The following is a 21,551-nucleotide window of genomic DNA, read 5'->3' as shown; positions in this document are numbered from 1 at the left end:
ACTGCCCTGATCGGGCCCTGCTTCATGCCCCAGCTCTGACCCCCGCCCAGTGGTCCTTGGTCCCTGTCCAGGAGGATGCTAACCTTGACCCTGTCCCAGAGCCTTTCCCCTGGCCTGGCCTGAAAGCTCCTCCCAGACTTCATGCCCCCCCCCCCACTGGAGTTCCCTCCCACTGTCCCCACAGATGGTGGCTCTGTCTCACCTGCCAGGCGTTCCTTCAAACCACGAATCCCTATCTGAAATGATTTCACATATCTTCTTAATAAATGCTCGCTGTCTGTCTCCCCCCTCTAGAACCCAGGGGGAAAGGGGCCTTATATTCCTCCTTCCCGGGTCCCACACAATGCACAGTATTCTGTAGGATCTCAGTAAGGCTTTGTCAGGTAAAAGGAAGACAGAGAAGAAAGATGTATATATTTAAAAAATCAACTCAAAATGGATCCACAGCCTTGCTGTAACAGTGAAAACCCTAAAACTCTTAGAACAGAGGAAAATCTTCATGACTCTGAATTTGGCGAGGAGTTCTTGGCTGGGACACCAAAAGCACAGGCAGCAGAGAAAAAAACTGAGAAGCTGGGCCACATCAAAGTGAAAGCTTTTGTGCATAGAAGGACACCATCAAGAGAGTGAAAAAACCCACAACATGGCAGGAAAACCTGGAAATCATACATCTGATAGGGAATTCATGTCCCAAATAGAAAACTTATTCTTACAACTCAACAACAAAGTCCTCAAATAACTCAATTAAAAATGAACAAAGCACCTGACATATATTTCTCAACAGAAAATGACAATAGTCAATAAACATTAAAAAATGCTCCACATCATTAGTCTTAGGAATGCAAATCAAAGCCTCAGTGAAACACCACTTCACACCCATTAGAATGGCTATTTTTAAAAAGTGCGGGGGGGGGTGGGGGATGGCACTGTGGTGCAGTGGGTAAAGCTGCCGCCTGCAGTGTCAATATCCCATATGGATGCTGGTTTCAGTCCCAGCTGCTCCACTTCTGATCCAGCTCTCTGCTATGGCCTGGGAAAGCAGTAGAAGATGGCCCCCAAGCACCTGCACAGGAAGCCCAGAAGAAGCTCCTGGCATCTGGCTTTGGATCGGCACAGCTCTGCCCATTTCAGCCATTTGGGCTGGATGGAAGACTTCTCTCTTTCTCCCTCTCTCTCTCTCTGCTTCTCTGTAACTCTGACTTTCAAGTAAATAAATAAAATCTTTTAAACAAGAAAAGTGGAAAAGAGTCCAATGAATTGATAGGAATACATATACTACTATAGTCTGAGTGACTTTGTGACTATTTTTAAACTGAGATGAGTGAAGTTGGACACCTTTTCCTTTGATCATTGTGGGTGGTCTATGACCACCCACCTTTGGTGGTCCTTTCACCTTTGCTTTGTTGAACTCTTTATTAAGTGTAGCCAATAAGTCTTTGACTAGAATGTACAATTAAAAGGTTTACTCAAAAAATAACTACAATATTTTTAAAAATGAAAATAACAAGTCTTGGCAAGGATGCAAAGATACTGGAAACCTCATGTAAATGGAAATAAATGGCTCAGCCACTGGGGAAAATAGCTTGGTAGTTCCTCAAAAAATTAAACATAGAATTACCTATGACCCAACAATGCTACTCCTAGGCATTTACCTAAAAGATTTGAAAGCAGGCACTCAGATGGATACTTGGACACCAATGTGCACAGCAGCATTCATCATTTGGCCCACAGGTGGAAACAACCCAAAGTCCATCAACAGATAAACAGATAAGCAAATGTGGTTTATCATCCAATGGAATATTATTCAGCCACAATAGGTAATGAAGTGCTCATGCATGCTACAACATGGGTGAACACTGAAGACATTAAGCTCAGTGAAATAAGTCAGTAACAAAAGGATGATTATTGTATGATCTCACATACATGAGGTACCTAGGATATCCAGAGAGAGGTAAGTAGAGAGAGGCTATCAGGGGTTATTGTTCAATGGATGTAAGAGCTTCTGTTTAGGATGATTAAAAAAAAAAAAAAGTTCTGAAAATGGTTAGTGGTGATTGTGCATTGTGGATATACTTGATGGCACTTAATTGCAACTTAAAAATGTCAAATGATAACATTTACGTGTATTTTACCATAATTAAGAAAATGAACTGGGGTTGGCACTGTGGGGCAGTGGGTTAAGCTGCTATGCCTTCAGTGCCAGCATCCCATGTGGGTGCTGGTTTGAGTCTTGGCTGCACTGCTTCCGATCCAGCTCCCTGCTGGTCCATCTGGGAAAGCAGCCGAGGATGGCCCACGTCTTTGGGCCCCTGCACCCATGTGGGAGAACTGGAAGAGGCTCCTGGCTCCTGGCTTCGGCCTGGCCCAGCTGCTGCCTTTTTGGCCATGGGGGAGTGAACAAGTGGATGGAGGATCTCTCTCTCTCTGTCTCTCCTCCCTCTCTATATAACTCTGACTTTCAAATGAATAAATAAAAATTTTAAAAGAATATTAAAAAATTAAAAGAAATAAAACAGAAGAAAGGCTACATGGATGGACACACAGGAGAAGGGTGCAGAACAGTGCTGTTAAGTATGGGTGAGGCAAAGGCAAAATTTACATCCCAGCAGATGTTTTACAGATCCTGAGGAATTAAGAAAAGCTTTAAAATTAGTAATAATTGTATATATCTGTGGGCTGCAGCGTGACATTTCAATATGTATATCGAATGTGTACTGATCAAATCAGGGTAATCAACATTTCCTTCTTTGACAATTGGAGTCTTGGATTTCTTTTTGATTTGTTGAAAGAACACACACTAAGTTATTGCAAACTGTAATCTCTCCATTATGTTGTGTAACACTAGGAACCTATTCTTTTGATTAAACTCTGATTTGGTACCCATTTACAATGTTTGTCTTTCTGTATCTGGCTTATTTCACTTAACGTGATGTCTTCCAGATCCAACTATTTTGCTGAAAATGACAGGATTTCATGTTCTATGGCTGAATAATACTCTATTGTGCTTACGTGCCACATTTGTTTTATTCACTCATCTGATGGTGCACACTTTGGCTAGTTTCATATCTAGACTATTATGAACAGAACAACAATAAACATGGTGGAGCAGTTATTTCTTTGATACAATGATTTCATGTCTTTTGGAATTGTATCAGCCAGTAGTGGGATTCCTGGATTATACCTGGATTATACATTACATCTATTTCTAGTTTTTTTTTTTTTTTTTTAGAAATCTCCACAATGTTTTCCACAGTGACTGTACTAATTTATATTCCCACCAACAGTGTATAAGACTTTCTGTCTTTTTGATAATAGCCATTCTAACAGGGCTGAGGTGATATCTCACTGTGGCTTTCATCTTGATGGCCAGTGATGTTGAGCAGTTTTTTCATAATTCGTTGGCCATTTGTATTTCTACTCTTGAGAACTGTCTGTTCAGGTCCTTTGTCCATTTCTTAACTGTTTTTGTTGTTGTTGTTGTTATTGCTGAGGTTTTTGAGTTCCTAATATATTCTGAATATTAATCCTTTGTCAGATAAGTTGTCTGCAAATAATTTCTCTCATTCTGTTGGATGTCTTTGTACCCTGGAATTTTGAAAATCCCTATTAAGGCAGAGACTGTTCACAGTTACCTGAATATTTTTGTGGCAGGGTCAAGAACTGGAGTGCAGAGGTGGGTGTTCGGTGCAGTAGTTAAGCTGGTGCTTGGGGCACCACACCCCATATTGGAATGCCTGGGTCTGAGTCTTCAGATTCCAGCTTGCTGCTAAGGCACACCCTGGGTAGCAGCAGGTGACGGCTCAAGTACTTGGGTCCTTGCCAACCACACGGAGGCCCAGATCGGGTTCCTGGCTCCTGGCTCCTGGCTCCTGGCTTTGGCCCTGGCCCAGCTCCAGTTGTTATGAGCCTTTAGGGAATGAGCTGGGGGATGTAAGATCTCTTCCTCTGTCTGCCTTTCAAATAATGAATAAAAGATTTTAGGGGCCAGAGTTGTGGCTCAGGGGCTTGGGGCCACTGCTTGCAATGCTGGCATCCTATACGAATCTCAGCTAATCTGCCTCCAATCAAGTTTTCTGCTAGTCCACCTGGGAAGGCAGCAGAGATGGCCCAAGTACTTGGGCCCCTGCTACCCACATGGGAAACTAGGATGAGTTTCAGGCTCCTGGTCTTTGCCTGGACTAGCCTCAGGTGTTGTGGCCGTTTGGGGAGTGAACCAGCAGATGGAATATAGCTCTCTTTCTGGGGGTCTCCTTCTCTCTCTGTCTATTCACTCTTTCAAATAAAAATAAAATCAATCTTTATAAAAATGTAAAAAGAACTGAAGTTCAGCTTTGCTGTGACTACAGAAGAGTGCCCCGTTGTTCTGTTTCTAACCAGGGTATCTTGTCTGAGGGGCTCAAAGGCCTTAAACAGGATCCTGCTTATCTTTGGTGACGTCACTCAGGACTCTCTTAAGTACTTGAGATCAAATCCTGCTGAGTTTCTCGTTCACATTTTTAGCCTCCAGTGATTGTTTAAACATGGCAAGGACGTAGAGTTTGTGACATGTCTCACACATATCAGCTATGCTAGCAGAATGCTAAACTTTCAGGGTTAGGCTGTGTCAAGGAATGTGCTAGTATTTATAGACATGTAAGATTGAACAACTCATGAACATGGGCACTGAAATGAATCCAGACTTCTACTTTTAGTGTATTTATAAAATCACAACATTTCAGCTGGCCCTTCTACCAGGGAGTGGAAGTGCTCATTTGGGTCGACAGCTCTCCTTAGTAGTGAAATGTTTTGATTTGAAACATAAATGTTTCTTTCCAGAGATTTCAGAAATCCAGCTTGGATGATTAATTGACCCGTGCCCGCCCCCCTTGCAGGCCAGCCGTGGCAGTTGGAAGCCCTGGGACACAGTGCTGCTATTTGCTGCCACCAGTACGGGCTGTGGTTGTTTGGTCAAGAATACTGGCCTGGTTGTTCCTTCCAGAGAAAACCGATCGCTCATTGCTGAACATAAAAGCACCTTTATCAAATGTTGACCGCATGGAATAACCTTTCTAGCAGTGTCCTTTGCAGGAACCAGGATATCCTTCTCACCACCTTAAGTCCTGTAGACACTAATAAGTGAAGATTAGTCTACTGCCTGTATAAAAAATTTGATGTTGCCATAGCAACCCTGTACCATGCTCACTGCTGCCAAAGCCCAAAACCAAAACTCCACAGTTCTTTATCCACAGACTGGACAAGCTCATTTCTAAGATTCCCTCCAATGTCCTGCGAATCTGATTACTTGTAGATAAGTTATTTTTGATCACATTGACTTCAAAACGGGATTAGTGTTAGTTAACTAAAATGAACTGTTTCTCCTAATCATGAAAATGTAATCAAAGGAAAACAGGCGGAATCCACCTTGGGACTGCAATGTGAACTCAGCTTGAGGAGAACCTGGTTTCCTACTTTAAGACAGGATTTACATTCAAGAGATTCTAGTTACCTCCTACCTTTTGTGAAAATAATAAATTTATTTTATTTATTTTGTTTTTATTTAAATAAATTATTTTGACAGGCAGAGTTAGACAGTGAGAGAGACAGAGAGAAAGGTCTTCCTTCCTTTCGTTCACCCCACCAAATGGCTGCTACAGCCAGCGTGCTGCACCAATCCGAAGTCAGGAGCCAGGTTCTTCCTCCTGGTCTCCCATGCAGGTGCAGGGCCCAAGCACTTGGGCCATCCTCCACTGCCTTCCTGGGCCACAGCAGAGAGCTGGACTGGAAGAGGAGCAACCGGGACAGAATCCAACGCCCCAACTGGGACTAGAACTCGGGGTGCCAGTGCCGCAGGCGGAGGATTAGCCTAGTGAGCCGTGGCGCCGGCCAATAAATTTATTTTGTCTATTGAAGGTTTTGCTTCTAAGATTTCTCATTATCACATTTACATGGAGGCAGCCAGAATGATTCCCAATTAACTCAGTGGATGTTCTCAAATGCTGGTCTGGAGCCACTGCTGTCTGGAATAGGTTTTTTTTTTTTTTTTTTTTTTAAATTTATTTAAAAGAGTTACAGAGAGAAGTAGAGCCAGAGAGACAGAGAGGTCTTCCATTCGCTGGTTCGCTTCCCCAAATGACTGTAACGGGCGGAGCTGTGCCGCTCCAAAGCCAGGAGCCAGGAGCTTTTATCCGGGTCTCCCAGGAAGGTGCAGGGACCCAAGGACTTGGGCCGTCTTCTATTGCTTTTCCAGGCCATGGCAGAGAGCTGGATCCAAAGTGGAGTAGCCAGGACTGGAACCGGTGCCCATATGGGATGCTGGTACTGCAGGCCAGGGCTTTAACCCACTGCGCCACAGTGTCAGTCCCTGGAATATCTTTTGAAAGTGAAAGTTGGAGGCTGGTGCTGTGGCATAGTGGGCTAAGCCTCTGCCTATGGCACCAGAATACGATATGGGTGCAAGTTTAAGTCCTGGCTGCTCCTATTCTGATCCAGCTCTCTGCTGATGGCCTGGGAAAGCTGTGGAGGATGGCTCAAGTGCTTGGGCCCCTACCTGTGCATGGGAGACCTGGAGGAGGCTCCTGGCTCCTGGGTTCAGGTTGGCCCAGCTCTGCCATTGCGGCCATTTGGGGAGTGGACCAGCAGATGGAAGACCTTTCTCTCTCTCTCTCTCTCTCTCCCTCTCTGTGTCTATAACTCTGCCTCTTGAATAAATAAAATAAATCTTTAAGTGAAAGTCTGGGGATGGGCATTTGGTACAGTGGTTAGGATGCTGCTTTGGATGCCTGATCCCTATATCAAAGTGTCTGGGTTGGAGTTTTGGTTTGATTCCAGCTTCCTGCTGATGAGCATGCTGGGAAGCAGCAGGTGATGGCTTGACTGGGTCCCTGCCACTTATGTGGAAGACATGGATTATGGGAAGTTTCTGTCTGTCTGCCTCTCCAAAAAAAAAAAAAAAAAAAAAAGTAAAAGCCCAAGGACAGTAGAATAAAGATGGTAAACATTTGCTAGTGTGTGCTGATGGCTGAGAGCTGTACTGTTACCACCAATTAAGTGGCCAAGCTATTAGACACTTTCATCTGAGAGTCATGCCTACCATTCTTGGAGGTTAACAAACATATTTCCAAAAACTCTTTCCAGGGCTAAACCAGTAGAGCTTTTCAGAGGTCCCCTTGCAGAATGGGCAGGTTCCCTGGGCCTATGCTATAAAAGCCAGAAGCTACATTAAAATTATGGTGATCACGCAATTTATGATATCGTTGGACACACATGTCTTCAGTTGAATCCTAGTCAGTCTTAGGAGATGTCTCAAAAACTTACTATTGTTTTGCCATTAAGCAAATCTGGACAGGGGATACAGGAGAGGGCTGCAGGTCTGTGTTCATTTAATAAGTTTGTGTTCAGTACAACAAAGGATGGATGAGCAAAGCAGACAGATTCCTGTCCTCATGGAACTTATAATTTTGAATACAATAATTGTGATGGCATTAGAAAGTCATTTTTTTTTTTTTGGTTATTTAGTTTCTCAGACTTACTGCTTAAAACTAAGGACTTATGAGTTAGCTCAAGGACTATGCTATATTTTGAAGCCATTCCTTTATATTTCTCATCCTTTTATATTCTCAGATGCAGTTGAACCCACTGGGCCCAAATCTAAATTGGTAGCTTATGGTCCATGTTTTGTTTTTCCATTGGGAAACCAGGGAATTCAACATAAATATCAAGATAGCTGATTTTTCTTGAAAGCTGGAAGCTCTGTCAACTTCAGGCCCTGAATTTCAGCTCACTGATAATAAATTGTAGCTGAATAGTTGCTCACCCAATTAGATGATTTCCAGTTCACCAAAGTGCTTACAACTCTTTACTGAATTACATTACTGTGTCTATTGCCATTACCTACCTTGTTCCTATGGACATATGAGTCTATGAACCCAATATGGAGAAATCTTATCTTTTTAAAATTTATTTATTTATTTGAAAGGCACACACACAGATAGAGGCACAGTGAAATCCCCCACCCACTGGTTCACTCCCAATATGCTCACAATGGCTGGGGCTAGGCCAGGCTGAAGCTAGGAACCAGGAACTCCATTGGAGTCTCCCATGTGGGTGGCAAGGACCCAAGCACTTGAGCTGTCACTTGCTGTCTTTCACAGCACACATTAGCAGGAAGCTGGAACTGGGAGTAGAGCCAGGACTTGAACCCAGACACTCTAATATGGAATGAAGGCACCCCAAGTGGCAACTTACCTACTAGGCCAAATGCCTGCCTCTCTACATATCTTATCTTATATGAGTAACGAGGTTGTCAACATCTAGCCGCTGATGGAACAGGGCAGAAGACACTAGCTTGAGGTCCTTACTTACCTTGCTTACAGCTAAGGGAGTGCTTGGCGTGCCGAGCATGAAGTGACCCACTAACCAAGTGTTTGTGGCTCTGAGCTCTCTCCTTTGCGGGGAATTGCACCGAACAGGGTCTTGGCCTGACGAGCTAGCTCAAGAAAAGTCCAATGAGGGTTGAGCTCTTTGTGAAAACCTTGGGAGAGGGACCTTTACAGCTATTACAATTGGACTGAATAGAAGATATGGCAGCTCTGTTTCATTCTTTAGCGTCATTTAAACAAATAAGACCCAAAGGGACACAGATATGCATAAAGTATACAATTTCCCAAATTCATGTAAAAGCAACTTTGGTAATAGTTTCATTTAAAGGCCAGACCTAGTCTTTACAAAACAGTAGGATTTGTAACCATTTTTGATGGAAAATACTATTAGTGGTCCCTTGGGAACAGCTTCATGTAGTTTTTACAGGGGCCCAGCAAAGAGCAGAAATGGGGAAAAAGGAAAATGTTGCCACAGCTCCACATCAACAGGTAGTTTTGCCCTGAATTCTCATAAAGGATCCTTTCAGCTGTACTGAAAACGTCTTCCCTGGAGCCACAGTTTTATGGAAGAACATAAAGGCACAGGGGCCCAGGGCCCTTCCCCCTGGGAAAGGGGAGAATGACTGTGTGGTGCTGAGGAGACCTGAAAACTGCCCGAGGACCGCAGGGCCTTCATCCACGCGAACACTTTCCGAATGGAGCAGGCCTTTCTGGAAACTGGGCTTCTTCGCAGGGGTGAGGTGTACGCGTGTCTCTTACCTGGGGCAGTGTTCCCTTCACTAAAGCGGGGATATCGGCTTTGGAGTAACCAATAGCAGCTAGGCCATCATCCACGTCCAGCTCGAATAAGAATTTCCGGAGCCTGTCTGCTAACATGGGCCCCGCGTCCTGGGTCCTAGCACTGCGGATGTCCGCTCCTGGAAGACACAAAGCACTGACTGTGGAGACAGCGGAAGAAGCAGGGTCTGGGTGTCGCTCAGTCACAGGGTCAGCTGCACACAGAACGTGCACCACTGCCATCTCCCTAACACCACGAGCGAGGGCACCTTAGCGTCAGACCCACAGAAGACACGTAGGCATGGCCGGCCTGAGACACACGGGGAGCCTCGCTCTGTAAGAGAAGTCGGCCGGCGCAGCTAACCTGACTCTCAGGTTTCTCAGGGACTTCCCAGTTCCTACATGTTCAGCAGCAGAACCAAGAAAAGGGGCACAGAAAGAAGGCTGGTGTTGGGGTGAGGAGGAATGGACGCTTGTTGGAAAGACCCAGCCCGTGTGATTTTCAAGGTCTGGAATTTGCTGACACCTAGAGGCACACATGTTCAACGTCTTCTCTCACAGTAGCAGCCTAGAAAACAGACAAGTCCTTTGCAAACACCTTGGGAGACAGGGATCCAGAGGGACAGCATTAACCAGCCAAGGGGAAGAAAGGAAGTATGACAAAAATGGATTGTTTGGGACCAAGGAAAGAAATAGCTCCTCTCTAGAGCGATAAACCTTTTTCTTTCTTTTTTTTTTATTGTGGACTCTGTTTGCAAAGGGGCCAGTGTGTTCCTCTCAATAAGTAGTACAGAACCAACCAAGCAGAACCAAGAACATGAAGACTCTCAGAACAAAGTGCATTAAATGTAGATAAGAATGTTAACAGTGAGGTGAGAAGTTGCCAAGTGGTAAGGATCTGTAAGGGCAGGATTTTTGCAGATTTATTTATTTATTTGAAAGGCAGTGTTACGGGGCGGGGGGGGGGGAGAGGGAGAGAGAGAGAGAGGGAGAGGGGGGTATCTTCCATCAGAATTCTATCAGAGGCATTGCATTTTCAGCCATGTTGCAGATTGCCTGGAATGTGAACTTGAAGTTCTCTAAGATTGCCCAATCACCATAAATCTAGCTTATGGCTTGGGCTCCCCACTGTTCACACTGTTCATATATTTGCAAAGTAGCTGACTCCCAACACCTACAACCAGAAAGGGAAAGGGACATAAGATCCTTGGCCAAGTGGGCACTGTTTTCCTACAGCTCACGCTGGAAACTCAGAGCCCCGGGGCTGCCTCTCTGCCCTGGGTTTCTGTCATTAACATTCCCAGCACATACCTGGCCCTGGCAGGAGCACAATAGGTGGTGGTGGTGGTGGTGGTGCTGGTGGTGGTGGTGTGTGTGTGCGCGCGCGCATGCATGTGTGTGTGAGAGGGCAGCAGAGGGGAGCAGTGCCCAGTGGCATGTCTGTGGTCAGTCCTCACTGCCTGGGAAGCGTCTCCCCAACGGCTGGAGCTAGGAGCATAATGAGGGTTTCTGTTCGCCTTTCCCTTCCTACCCTCCACATAAGCAGGGGAATATGGTATTTCGCAAGCTAATCCAACACTCATGTCTACCTAAAAGAGTTCTTGTTTCAGTAAATCCTCAAAATTTTACTTTCCACCAAAGCTCTCCTGAATACAATTTTACGTCCAGTAAGATTCAAAAAGCATCATGTGTATCTAACGATAGACATTATGTATTCTGCAGTATGGCAAATAGATTACTCTCTTGGATACTTTCATGAAGTTTCTAGTTTAGATTTCCTATGATTGGGAATTTACTTCCACTTCCTAATTTAGAATCCTTTTATTATCAAACTGTACCTAGCAAAAGCTGCATATAACATTAATGGTACATAAAGAGTTCTACCCTCCTTGTGGGTGAAAACAGAGGAAACAGTATTACGACAAACTCAACAGAATCAGTGTTTGGTTCTGATTCCTTGTTAGCAGACTCTTAGCAGCATAAGATCAGAGCACTTTCATTCTAAGTGGGACGCTAGGCAAGTCACTCTCATTTATTGAGCTGTCCCAAAGCAGCATTTTTGGGTATTGCCTTTATGGTTTCTCTTCAGCAGTAACCCCAAGAAAAGCTCCCCTGTGTGGGTCACAGGTTTACGAGGAAGGGTCCATACCCAAAATTTCCGCCGCCTCCAGGTGCCGCTCTGGAAACATCTGGGCCGTGAAAGTGAACACCGCTGGGGACGTGAGCACCACAGAAAGGCCATGGGGCTGCGGAGAAACCGACGGCAGAGCTGGTCTTCTCCCTGCGGAGTCTAGGCATTAAGTGGCTTCCCCCTGCACTCCCAGCAGGCACAAATTGAGCAATGTATCTATGGAAACTTTGAGGAATGTTAAGATTTCATTTAAAAATATATTATTTTTGTCTTTACCACCAGTGGGTGATCCACATCATAATCCTTTGCTTTATATGTCTTCACTAAGCCTGAAATTGGGTAAGACATCCCATGGCTAGAAGAGAAAGAAAACCTAACATTGATATGCAGATATCAGAATTCAGGTCAATAATACAATGATACTCTTAAGAGAGCCCATCAGTCTCTGGACAAAGTTCTACAGTCTGGTTTTTTTTTTTTTTTTTTTTTTTGGTATAAGAATATACATCTCCTTATATTCATTAATAAAACTTATGTTCATTAATAAAACTTATGAAATGTTCAAATTTAAATGATCAGAGACTCGAATGCCATTCAACGACATGCAAGCTGGCCCCCAAAATGATCTGTCCCAATAACTGATAGAACCTTTCCAATATTCCATCCTAAGGAAGCTGAGTCATAAGTAATTACAGGAACCAAAGAGGCTGTGTCAAGTAATTCTAATGTGACTGGTTTCTCCTGCCTGAATTCTACCTCAAGGATTTATTTAGGTTTCATTGTCATCAAGAAAACAACATCATGGGTTTTGTTTTTACTGAAAAACCCTTTACATTCTCCTGAATTCTTTTTTTTTTTTCTCCTGAATTCTTAGTGAGCAAATAGGAAAAGTGAAAATTTATTAGATAATTCCAAAGACAAACATTATGAAAAACTATTACGCTACAATTAATGTGAGGGATTTTTTTAAAAGTTCATGGAAAATGTGTATTATAAAGAACTATGGGAGTGGGCATTTAGCCTAGTGGGTTTGATTCCTAGCTCTAGCTCCTGACTCTAGCTTCCTGCTACTGCAGACCCTGGGAGGTAGTGGTGACGGCAAAAAAATTGGATTCCTGCCACCCATGTGGGAGACCTGGCTGTGTTTCTGATTTCTGGTCTTAGTTCTGGCCTAGCTTCAGTCATCAGGTGTTTGGGTAGTGAACTAGCAGGTGCTACCTCTCTATGTCTGATTGTCTGTCTTTCAAATAAATTGTTACCATTTGAAATTATGCAGGGACTGGTGTTGTGGTCTAACAGGTAGAGCTATTGTCTGTGATGCAGACATCCTCTGTGAGAACTACTTAGAGTACCAGCTGCTCTACTTCTGATTCAGCTCCTTACTAACGGCTTGGGAAGGGAGTGGAAGATAGCCCAGGTGCTCGGACCTCTGACACCCATGTGGAAGATCCAGATGAAGTTCCTGCTACTGGCTTCGGCCTGGCTCAGCCCTGGCTGTTGCGGCCACTTGGGGAATGAACCAGTGGATTGAAGATCTCTTTCTCCCTCTCTTTCTCTCTTTGTCCTTCTCTCTCTGTAACTCAAACAAATACATTTTTCAAAATAAAAATTATATATGAATTTCAAGATTTTTTGAGGCAAAATAGGCTTATATATATTTTTAAAAAGATTTATTTATTTACTCGAAGGCAGAGTTACAGAGAGGCATGGGCGGAGAGAGAGAGATGTCTTTCATGCGCTGCTTCACTCCCCAGATGGCCGCAACAGCCAGAGCTGGGCCTATCTGAAGCCAGAAGCCAGGAGCTTTCTCCGGGTCTCCCACATGGGTGCAGGGGCCCAAGGACTTGGGCCATATTCCACGGCTTTCCGAGGCCATTACAGAGACCTGGATCGGAAGTGGAGCAGCCAGGATATGAACCTGCGTCCATATGGGATGCTAGCACTGCAGGCAGCAGCTTTACCAGCTACGCTACAGCACTGACCGCAAGCTTGTATTTTAATTCTATTTTTTCCATGAGCTTTTTGAAGTTCTCTTTTATACTGCAAACAAAAGGCCTGACACTACTGAAATGTCTGTAAGTCTTTTAATGTGGGTTACTGGGTGACTTTGTGCTTATTCAGCAAAAGCTTTACAATTTATTGGGGGAAATATTTTGGTAAATATATGTATGAATGTGTATTCAAAAAAAGGTGCTCCCAGATTGGAAGCTATTGATGCTGAGTTCATAGGTACTTTGGAATGTACTACTCCTCTTTCACTCCCCAAGTTATTACTAAATACTCTTTCATGATGTGAAAGGGTCCATGTAGCTTTAAAAATGCAATTTTCTATACTACTGAATATTATATTTAAAAAAAAGATTTATTTTATTTATTTGAAAGAGTTACAGAGAGAAGTAGAGACAGAGAGAGAAAGGTCCTCCATCTGTTGGTTCACTCCCCAAATGGCCATAACAGCCAGAGATGGGCTGATCTGAAGCCAGGAGTCAGGATCTTCTTTCGGGTCTCCCATGTGGGTGGGAGGGCCCAAGGACTTGGACCATCCTCTGATACTTTCCCAGGCACATTAGCAGGGGTCTGGATCCGAGGCACATTAGCAGTGGAGCAGCTGGGACTCAAACTAGTGCCTGTGTGGGATGCTGGCACTGCAGGCGGTGGCTTTAACCTGCTGTACCACAGTGCTGGTCCCCCTACTCAATATTTTATACTGACTGCTTTATCAACAGTTGTCTATGTTCCTTGTAGAAAATAAAAATTATCCATAATGCTATTTACTTCTAGTTATTTTATGCATATATTTAATTTATGATCATGTTGTATATATGTATACAGTTTATGCATTGCCTTTTTTGTTTAATGTTCTTTGAGAATATTTTCCCAAATACTTTCCTGTTTTAAAACATTATTTTTAGGCCGGTGCCGTGGCTCAATAGGCTAATCCTCCACCTAGCGGCGCCGGCACACTGGGTTCTAGTCCCGGTCGGGGCGCTGGATTCAGTCCCGGTTGCCCCCCTTCCAGGCCAGCTCTCTGCTATGGCCAGGGAGTGCAGTGGAGGATGGCCCAAGTCCTTGGGCCCTGCACCCCATGGGAGACCAGGAGAAGCACCTGGCTCCCGGCTTTGGATCAGCGCGGTGCGCCGACCACAGCGCGCAGGCCATGGCGGCCATTGGAGGGTGAACCAACAACAAAAAGGAAGACCTTTCTCTCTGTCTCTCTCTCTCACTGTCCACTCTGCCTGTCAAAAAAAAATTAAAATAAATAAAAAACCCATTATTTTTAATGTACTTATTTTATTTAGTATCTATTGTACTTTGACCAACTGTTCCCAAAATGTTGGAAATTTAGGTTACTTCCAAATTTTTTCAACTATAAATAACACTAGGTGAACATCCCTATAAGGAAATGCCTTGATCATATCATGGGTATTTCTTATTTCTTTAGGTTAGATTCCTAGAAGTGAATTAGTGGGTCAAGTGATATAAAAATGTTTCAGGCTCTGGGTATATTTTGGTCACGTGTGTTTTGGAAAGATGCTACCAATTTATGCCCCCATCAGCACAGACTTAGAGAGGGTGACCATCTCAGAGCACTTGTCCTAGTCAAGAACTACTCTTGATTCTTTTCTTCTTCTTCTTCTTCTTTTTTTTTTTTTTTTTAAGATTTATTTATTTATTTGAAAGCCAGAGTTAAAGAGAGAAGGAGAGACACAGAGATCTTTCGTCTAGTGGTTCATTTCCCAAATGACTGTAACAGCCAGGGCTGGGCCAGGCCAAAGCCAGGAGCCAGGAGCTTCATCTGGATCTTCCGTGTGGGTGGAGAGTCCCAGGTACTTGTATCCTAAATGGGTGCAAGAGCCCAAGCACTCGGGCCGGGCCATCTTCCGCTACTTTCCCAGGTGCATTAGCAGGGAGCTGAATCAGAAGTGGAGCAGCCCATGCTGGTTGGAGTCCCAGCTGCTCCACTTTCTTGGCACTGGCCCCAAGGATTACTCTTAATTCTCAGTGTCACTGGTTTTAAATTATAAATATTCCAGTAAAGTTCTGATCAAACAAGTTAATACTGAGCTATTGGCAATATTCTGATCCCTCTCTATTTGTGAGAGACTGGGGGGAAATTCTGCATTTGATGTTTTAAAAATTCACGGCACATGGTGAGGATATGGAGAAATCAGAACCCCTATCCATGATGGTGGGAATGTAAAATGGTGCAAATACTATGGAAAACAATTGGCAGTTCCTCAAAATATAAACACAGAATTACTATAGGACCCAGCAATCCACTCTTTTGTATTCAGAAGAGAAAAGAACACATATGTCTACATAAAAACTTGGACTTGAATGTTCAGAGCAACATTAGTTATAATAGTCAAATACAGTATGGTACCCAAATGTCTGTCAACTGATGAATGGACAAATCAAATGTGGTATATCCAAACAATGGAATGCTATTTGGCAATAAAAAGGAATGAAGTACTGACACATGGATGAACCTTGGAAACTCTACGCTAAGTAAAACAAGCCAGATACAGAAGACTACATATTAAATGCTCATCTGAAATGTCCAGAATGAAGTACTCTATTGAGACAGAAAGCAGATTAGTAGTTGGTTAGTACTGAGGGAGGTGGGGGGAACAGCTACGTTGTACGGGATTTCTTTTGTGGCTGATGAAATGCTCTAAAATTAATCATGACTGTTGCACAACTCTATGTGTACATTAAGAACCATTCAATTGTATATTTTAAATGAGTGATTGGTACAGTACATACCTATATCTTAAAGATCTGTTATTTAAAAAACCCATGACCCAATAAGCCACATTTGAATTAAGAAAACATTTAATGACTTAAGTTAAATTTCTTCCTTCTATAAAATATTTAAATTTCACCACCCGTTTTGAATTATAAACATTAAAAACCGACAGCAATACCTTGAGGAAAGAAATAAAATCTCAAATTTGCTCACCACAAATGAACACCAGCATTTCCAAATCCAATGCCAGCAAAAGTGCTTGCCAAGTGCATATTAGACCTTGCTTCAATATCATCAGGATTTCTGACAGCCCTGTGAATGATATAAATACCTAACAATAACACATCAACCCTGGCATTTCTTACTGAATAAAGAGCTGCCTTAGGGAAAGATCTGGAAAAAATTTAAAAAGAAACGCTACCAGGCAGGAAGAAAAATCAGGGAAGTTATCCAAACGACGTCTTGTCTTCTAAATGAGAACTGAAGGGAAATATATTTTCTCATCCACGGTTTCAGCAAAGGCATAATAAATGCGCTGTCAGGCTGCTCATGTGATATGCAAGTGTGTGAGAGGCAAAGCCCTGACCCTTGGGTCGTAAGAGCTGGTCTAGGAAGTGCCCTGAACTCATTCTTCTTCTTCATTTGTCAATGACCTTGATGGCTGCCGTGAATGGATTCTCAGAGTGCACAGGGCAAGAAGGGCTGACTCGAGCCTGCGGGACAAAGCCAGCCCACCCAGCCATCTTTCTGTGACTGCCCCCGAACCAGAGCCACTGGAGGCCTCTTTCGGAAGCTACAGAAACTGCACACCTACTCTAATATTGAGGAAGGGGGATGTTAGTGCAGGGCGAACCTTTGCTTGCTCTGTGTGTCCTCAGTGTCACTTTGGACAAGCAAATTCTCAAAAGCCCTTTTGAGGTTCAGCTCAGACTTCCTGCACACACTGCTTGGAAACCCTGCCCCAGGCAGGAAGTCTGAAAATGGTGGAGCCAACCCACTTCTACTTGATGTCTTGAGATTTTACCTTGAGTAAGAGTATCTGTTATGACACAAAGGTACCACAGGCTTTTTTTCTCCTCTCATTTGAGATGGATAGGAATTTGTGCCTTCTTCCCCAAGCCCCATATTAGTTCCTATTCTCTAAATAACAAGGTGGAGTGGCAGATGATGGTTTTTTTTTTTCAGACTTCCTTCTGTCCATCTCATGTGCTTACCTCCCATGTAGCTGTGCCAAGCATTCTGTCCCTGTCAGACAAGGTCCCCATTCCACTCTGTGAAATATCGAATCTAAATGGAGTCACTTGTGTCAAGTTTTGACAAAAAATAGAATACATTATACTGGGGGGTATGAAGGAGGGGATCTCAGGTGAATGCCTGACTGGGAGAATGTCATGTCAGACTCTGCCAGAACCACAACCTTGCACTGAGACCAACAGAACCTTATGCGGAAAATGCTTCTGTGAGGGTGTCTTTCCAGCAACTTCCTGTTCACCCTTGGGCTGACAGCACCCTTGTGACTGGTCCCTGTAGCCAAGGATTGTTGTTTCAAAATACTTTACATAATTCTCCCCATTTTGCCTACAAAAGCTTCCCTTTGCCTGAACCCCCCAAATAAGCACATAGTGTACTGTAGCACGTGTATTCCCATTGCCATGTTTACTTCCCCCCAAACTAACGAATCTCTGGAGAATCTGTTTTTTAGGTTGATAGCTTTTGCCAAGTCACACGATGCTCTGCCTCCTAGGAGGTATCCCATGATCCCGAAAGAGTTGCCTGTCCCATCCCCTTGTTCGACTGCAAAATGCATCTCTAAGTCGCCTTATCCCAGAAGAGCTTTGGGCTCAAGGTGACAGAAGGCACTGTGTCCATGTGTTGACCTACCTGCCCATGTGGTCTCCCTCTATTATATGTAAACACGAGAGTACTTCAAAGTATTCATGGAAAATTGGAATTAAAAGGTAGGTTCATTTTGATGCAAAAAAAGTTGGAAAACTATGGAGAGTTTTTTCAAAATGTGCACTTTCCAGCAACATTTTTGGTATGAAAACGCCTTGTAGAAAAGTGAGTCTGACTTTGCCTATGTCTTAATGTCGCAGATGTCAGCTTTCATCTCTAGGGGCATCGTTGCCATCTCAGTAGCCTATGGCTATTTGTTCTCCAATAGCCCATGGCCATGAAGATACATGTGTATGTGTTTCTAGTCCTAAATCCTTCAAAGGCTTTTAAGAATCTTTATATATTTTCTGTCTTTTTTATCTCCCTGTATAGCAGTCCCTACACCTTTATTTCCTAAGTGGAGTTCATGTGAGCTTGCTTAGTGGGTCACTTCTGTGTGCTTTTTGGCAGGGTCTGGATGTACAAAGCTGACCGCTGCCTGTGTGGTTCTCATTTCTGTCTTGGGTAGCCCAATTTCGAAGGGCATTGCCTCTTATTCTAGCTTACGTTTTGAGGCTCTGATGAACAAACTTCCCTTCATTGCATCCACATTCTTCATAAATTAGGGGTTCCTGTTTTGCCCACTTGCTGCCTTTGCCTTTTCAGACAGAGGGGCCCTGATTTCACCCACCACCCATCCCTGTGACCCCTTCAGAGTCTGGTGTCCCTTGACCGGTGAGCAGAGGTACTCAGGATATCTCAGGATCATGCATGACAGGTTCATGTGAGGGCAGAGTGTGGTTTTCCCTCCTGTTTCTACCCCTGAAGGGTGACCTACCTCTTCAGATATTTAGCGACGATCCGCAGTGCATGGACTGCCCAAAGGTCACTGATTGGGTTGCTGCCCTGGTACGCTGGCCGTGTGATGGGATTGGAAGGGCAGGGGCTCCGCATATGGTAGGGAATGGCAGTGTATGACTCCAGGGCATGGCTAACGAGAAACAAAGAACACACACTGAGAGTGATGTCTTTTTCCTTTCCCCATTCAGATGACAGAGTGCACTCGCATTCACTCCACTGTGGATAAGCCATTTAGCACTAAGGTCACAGTCAGTACCTTCTACCAGTCAGTCCCCTGTCTATAGCAGTCATTCATTGCTTACTATAGAAATTAACAGGGGGGTGGTGCTGTGGTGCAGCGGGTAAAGCTGCCGCCTACAGTGCCTGCATCCCATTTGGGTGTCGGTTTGAGTCCTGGCTGCTCCACTTCCCGTCTAGCTCACTGCTGTGGCCTGAGAAAGCAGTGGAAGATGGCCCAAGTGCTTGGGCCCCTGCACCTGTGTGGGAGACCCTGAAGAAGCTCCTGGCTCCTGGCTTCGAATTGGTGCAGTTCTGGCCATTGCGGCCAATTGGGGAGTGAACCAGCAGATGGAAGACCTCTCTCTCTCTCTGCCTCTCCTCTCTCTCTATGTAACTCTGACTTTCAAGTAAATAAATAAATCTTAAAAAAAAAAAAGAAATTAACAAAGCCAAGTTGACATTAATTGCACTATGGTGTTTTTGACCACTGTGTGTCAGATTCCATGTGGCTGTTTGCCAGTGAAAACAGATCACAAAGATGCTGAATTAGTAAACATTTGAGACCTGAAAGCAAGCACTGGATTTAAAAACAAAGACTTCCTCATAGAAGATATTTACCATTTTGTATCTTGCGCTTTGCCTTTTTGCCAAAGAAGGGTCATAGTTACACTAGACATAAATGAGGAGTAAGGTGTGGTGGGAAAAACACAGAGTCTGCAGGCAGCTACCTGCGTGTCAGTTCCAGCACTGGCCCTGCTCACCACCCACCTGGGGCAAGACTCAAAGAAAGGGATACATAATAGTACTGCTTCAAGGTGAAGCTGTGAAAATTAAATGAGCTGACACATAAGATACTCAGAACAGTGCCTACACATCGTCGGTCTTGGTATTCACTATTATTCATTCCTGGCCTCAAAAAACGATCGGATTCTTTTTTCTTTTGTGAAAACTAAGGGTTGGCCATTTTAAGAACTAAGCTTCAGCGAGCTGCCTTTATGGAGCCTAACTCAGCTGCAAAGGATGAGAATGTAACCGTGTAGACCAATGGAGCACTGGGACACCCGGTAACATGAACTATGCTTTGCGGGAGTTCAGTTTCAGCCGTAGAATGAAGGATGGACTCTCCCATACATGTGAGAAGCAGATAACTCTCTTTTGAACTAGGCATTAGAAATTAAAAAAAAAAAAAACAATATAGTCAGTAGCTGGGTGTAAGGGCTCTGTGGTTCTTCACAGGGAATGTGTGAGCCATGCAGGAATGAGGAGTCTACATGGGGAGGACAGAGTGACAGTGAACCCTCTGGGTTCAGAGGCTGACTTCTGCCTGCATCCCATCTGGATGCATGGAGATTCCGGTTGAAGAACAGATCTGTTTCTCCAGGGCAGACTCAGCGAGCTGAGCTCACAGAAACTATGACTAAAACTTGGGAGTCAGATGACTGATTTACAACAGTGACAGTAACAGTAACAGCAACAAATGTAACTGCCGAGGGGAAGACACCTGAGTCTTTTTTCTTTCTTTTTAAAGATTTATTTAATTTATTTGAAAGGAAAAGTTACAGAGAGAGAGATAGAGGGAGAGATGCGGGGAGAAGAGAGAGAGAGAGAGAGGATGCAACAACCAGGGCTGGGCCAGACCAGAGCTAGGATCTAGGAGCCTCTTTCAGGTCTCCCACATGAGTGCAGAGGCCCAAGCCCTTGGGCCGTCTTCTATGGCTTTCCCAAGTGCATTAGCATGGAACTGGATGGGAGGTGGAGCAGCTGGGACTCAAACTTTACTTGCTATGCCACAACACCAGCCCTACACCTGGTCTTTTTTTTTTTTGACAGGCAGAGTGGACAGTGAGAGAGAAAGACAGAGAGAAAGGTCTTCCTTTGCCGTTGGTTCACCCTCCAATGGCCGCCGCCGGTGCGCTGTGGCCAGCGCACTGCGCCAATCCGATGGCAGGAGCCAGGTACTTCTCCTGGTCTCCCATGGGGTGCAGGGCCCAAGCACTTAGGCCATCCTCCACTGCACTCCCTGGCCACAGCAGAGAGCTGGCCTGGAAGAGGGGCAACTGGGACAGAATCTGGCGCCCCGACTGGGACTAGAACCCTGTGTCCCGGCGCCGCAAGGCGGAGGATTAGCCTAGTGAACCGCGGCGCCGGCCTGCACCTGGTCTTTCAGCACCTTCTCTCCTAAGGGTGATTTCTGTGATGGCAAATTGGTGATCCATAGTGTCCTGACAAGAAGAATTACCTCTAAGGTTGAAACATGGCTGTGTCTCTCTCCAGTACAGACCACTAGGCTTTAGGTACAAACTCCTGGGGCCAGGTGTCCTCTCTCTCAAATAGTACCCGGAAGAGCCATTCCCATCATTCTGCCTTCCAAGCCCACTCCCACCTTCTGATTGACAGTGAGTCTTTGGGTCTGTGAGTCATACAGTTACAGTCAGGGAAGGTAATCTTAGGTCCCTTAATTCCCAGTTTTAGGGGACAGCGCATCATAGTCCTGACAAAACTGAGCTGAAGAAAGTGGGACACAGTTTCCTACAGTCTCTTGGTAGGCAGCATGATGTTGAGAAGCAGACCGTGGATGCGG

At 44.4% G+C, this 21,551-nt stretch overlaps 1 protein-coding gene across 8 annotated transcripts in view; it reads right to left on the bottom strand.

The window, feature by feature from the left end:
- Positions 1 to 21,551, bottom strand: part of ADHFE1 (alcohol dehydrogenase iron containing 1) — a 37,964-nt gene that overhangs the window by 2,228 nt on the left and 14,185 nt on the right. For 3 of the 8 annotated variants that reach the window (XM_070075107.2, XM_051843819.3, XM_051843815.3), the window contains 5 exons: positions 18,729 to 18,881; positions 16,229 to 16,327; positions 11,542 to 11,620; positions 11,284 to 11,380; positions 9,117 to 9,274 (listed from right to left, as the gene is read on the bottom strand). In XM_070075107.2, the coding sequence (XP_069931208.2) occupies positions 9,117 to 9,274; positions 11,284 to 11,380; positions 11,542 to 11,620; positions 16,229 to 16,327; positions 18,729 to 18,881 (586 nt within the window). Of the gene's footprint in view, positions 1 to 9,116; positions 9,275 to 11,283; positions 11,447 to 11,541; positions 11,621 to 16,228; positions 16,328 to 18,728; positions 18,882 to 21,551 lie in introns of all 8 variants that reach the window. The other 5 variants (XR_016236495.1, XR_016236494.1, XR_016236493.1 and 2 more) reach the window with 3 other exon arrangements.

The sequence above is a fragment of the Oryctolagus cuniculus genome, chromosome 6, assembly GCF_051225735.1.
Source record: "Oryctolagus cuniculus isolate XC-2025 breed Fujian yellow rabbit chromosome 6, ASM5122573v1, whole genome shotgun sequence".
Lineage (NCBI taxonomy): Eukaryota > Metazoa > Chordata > Mammalia > Lagomorpha > Leporidae > Oryctolagus > Oryctolagus cuniculus.
The sequence above is the reverse complement of the archived record's forward strand: the minus strand, read 5'-3'. Positions and strand labels throughout refer to the sequence as shown.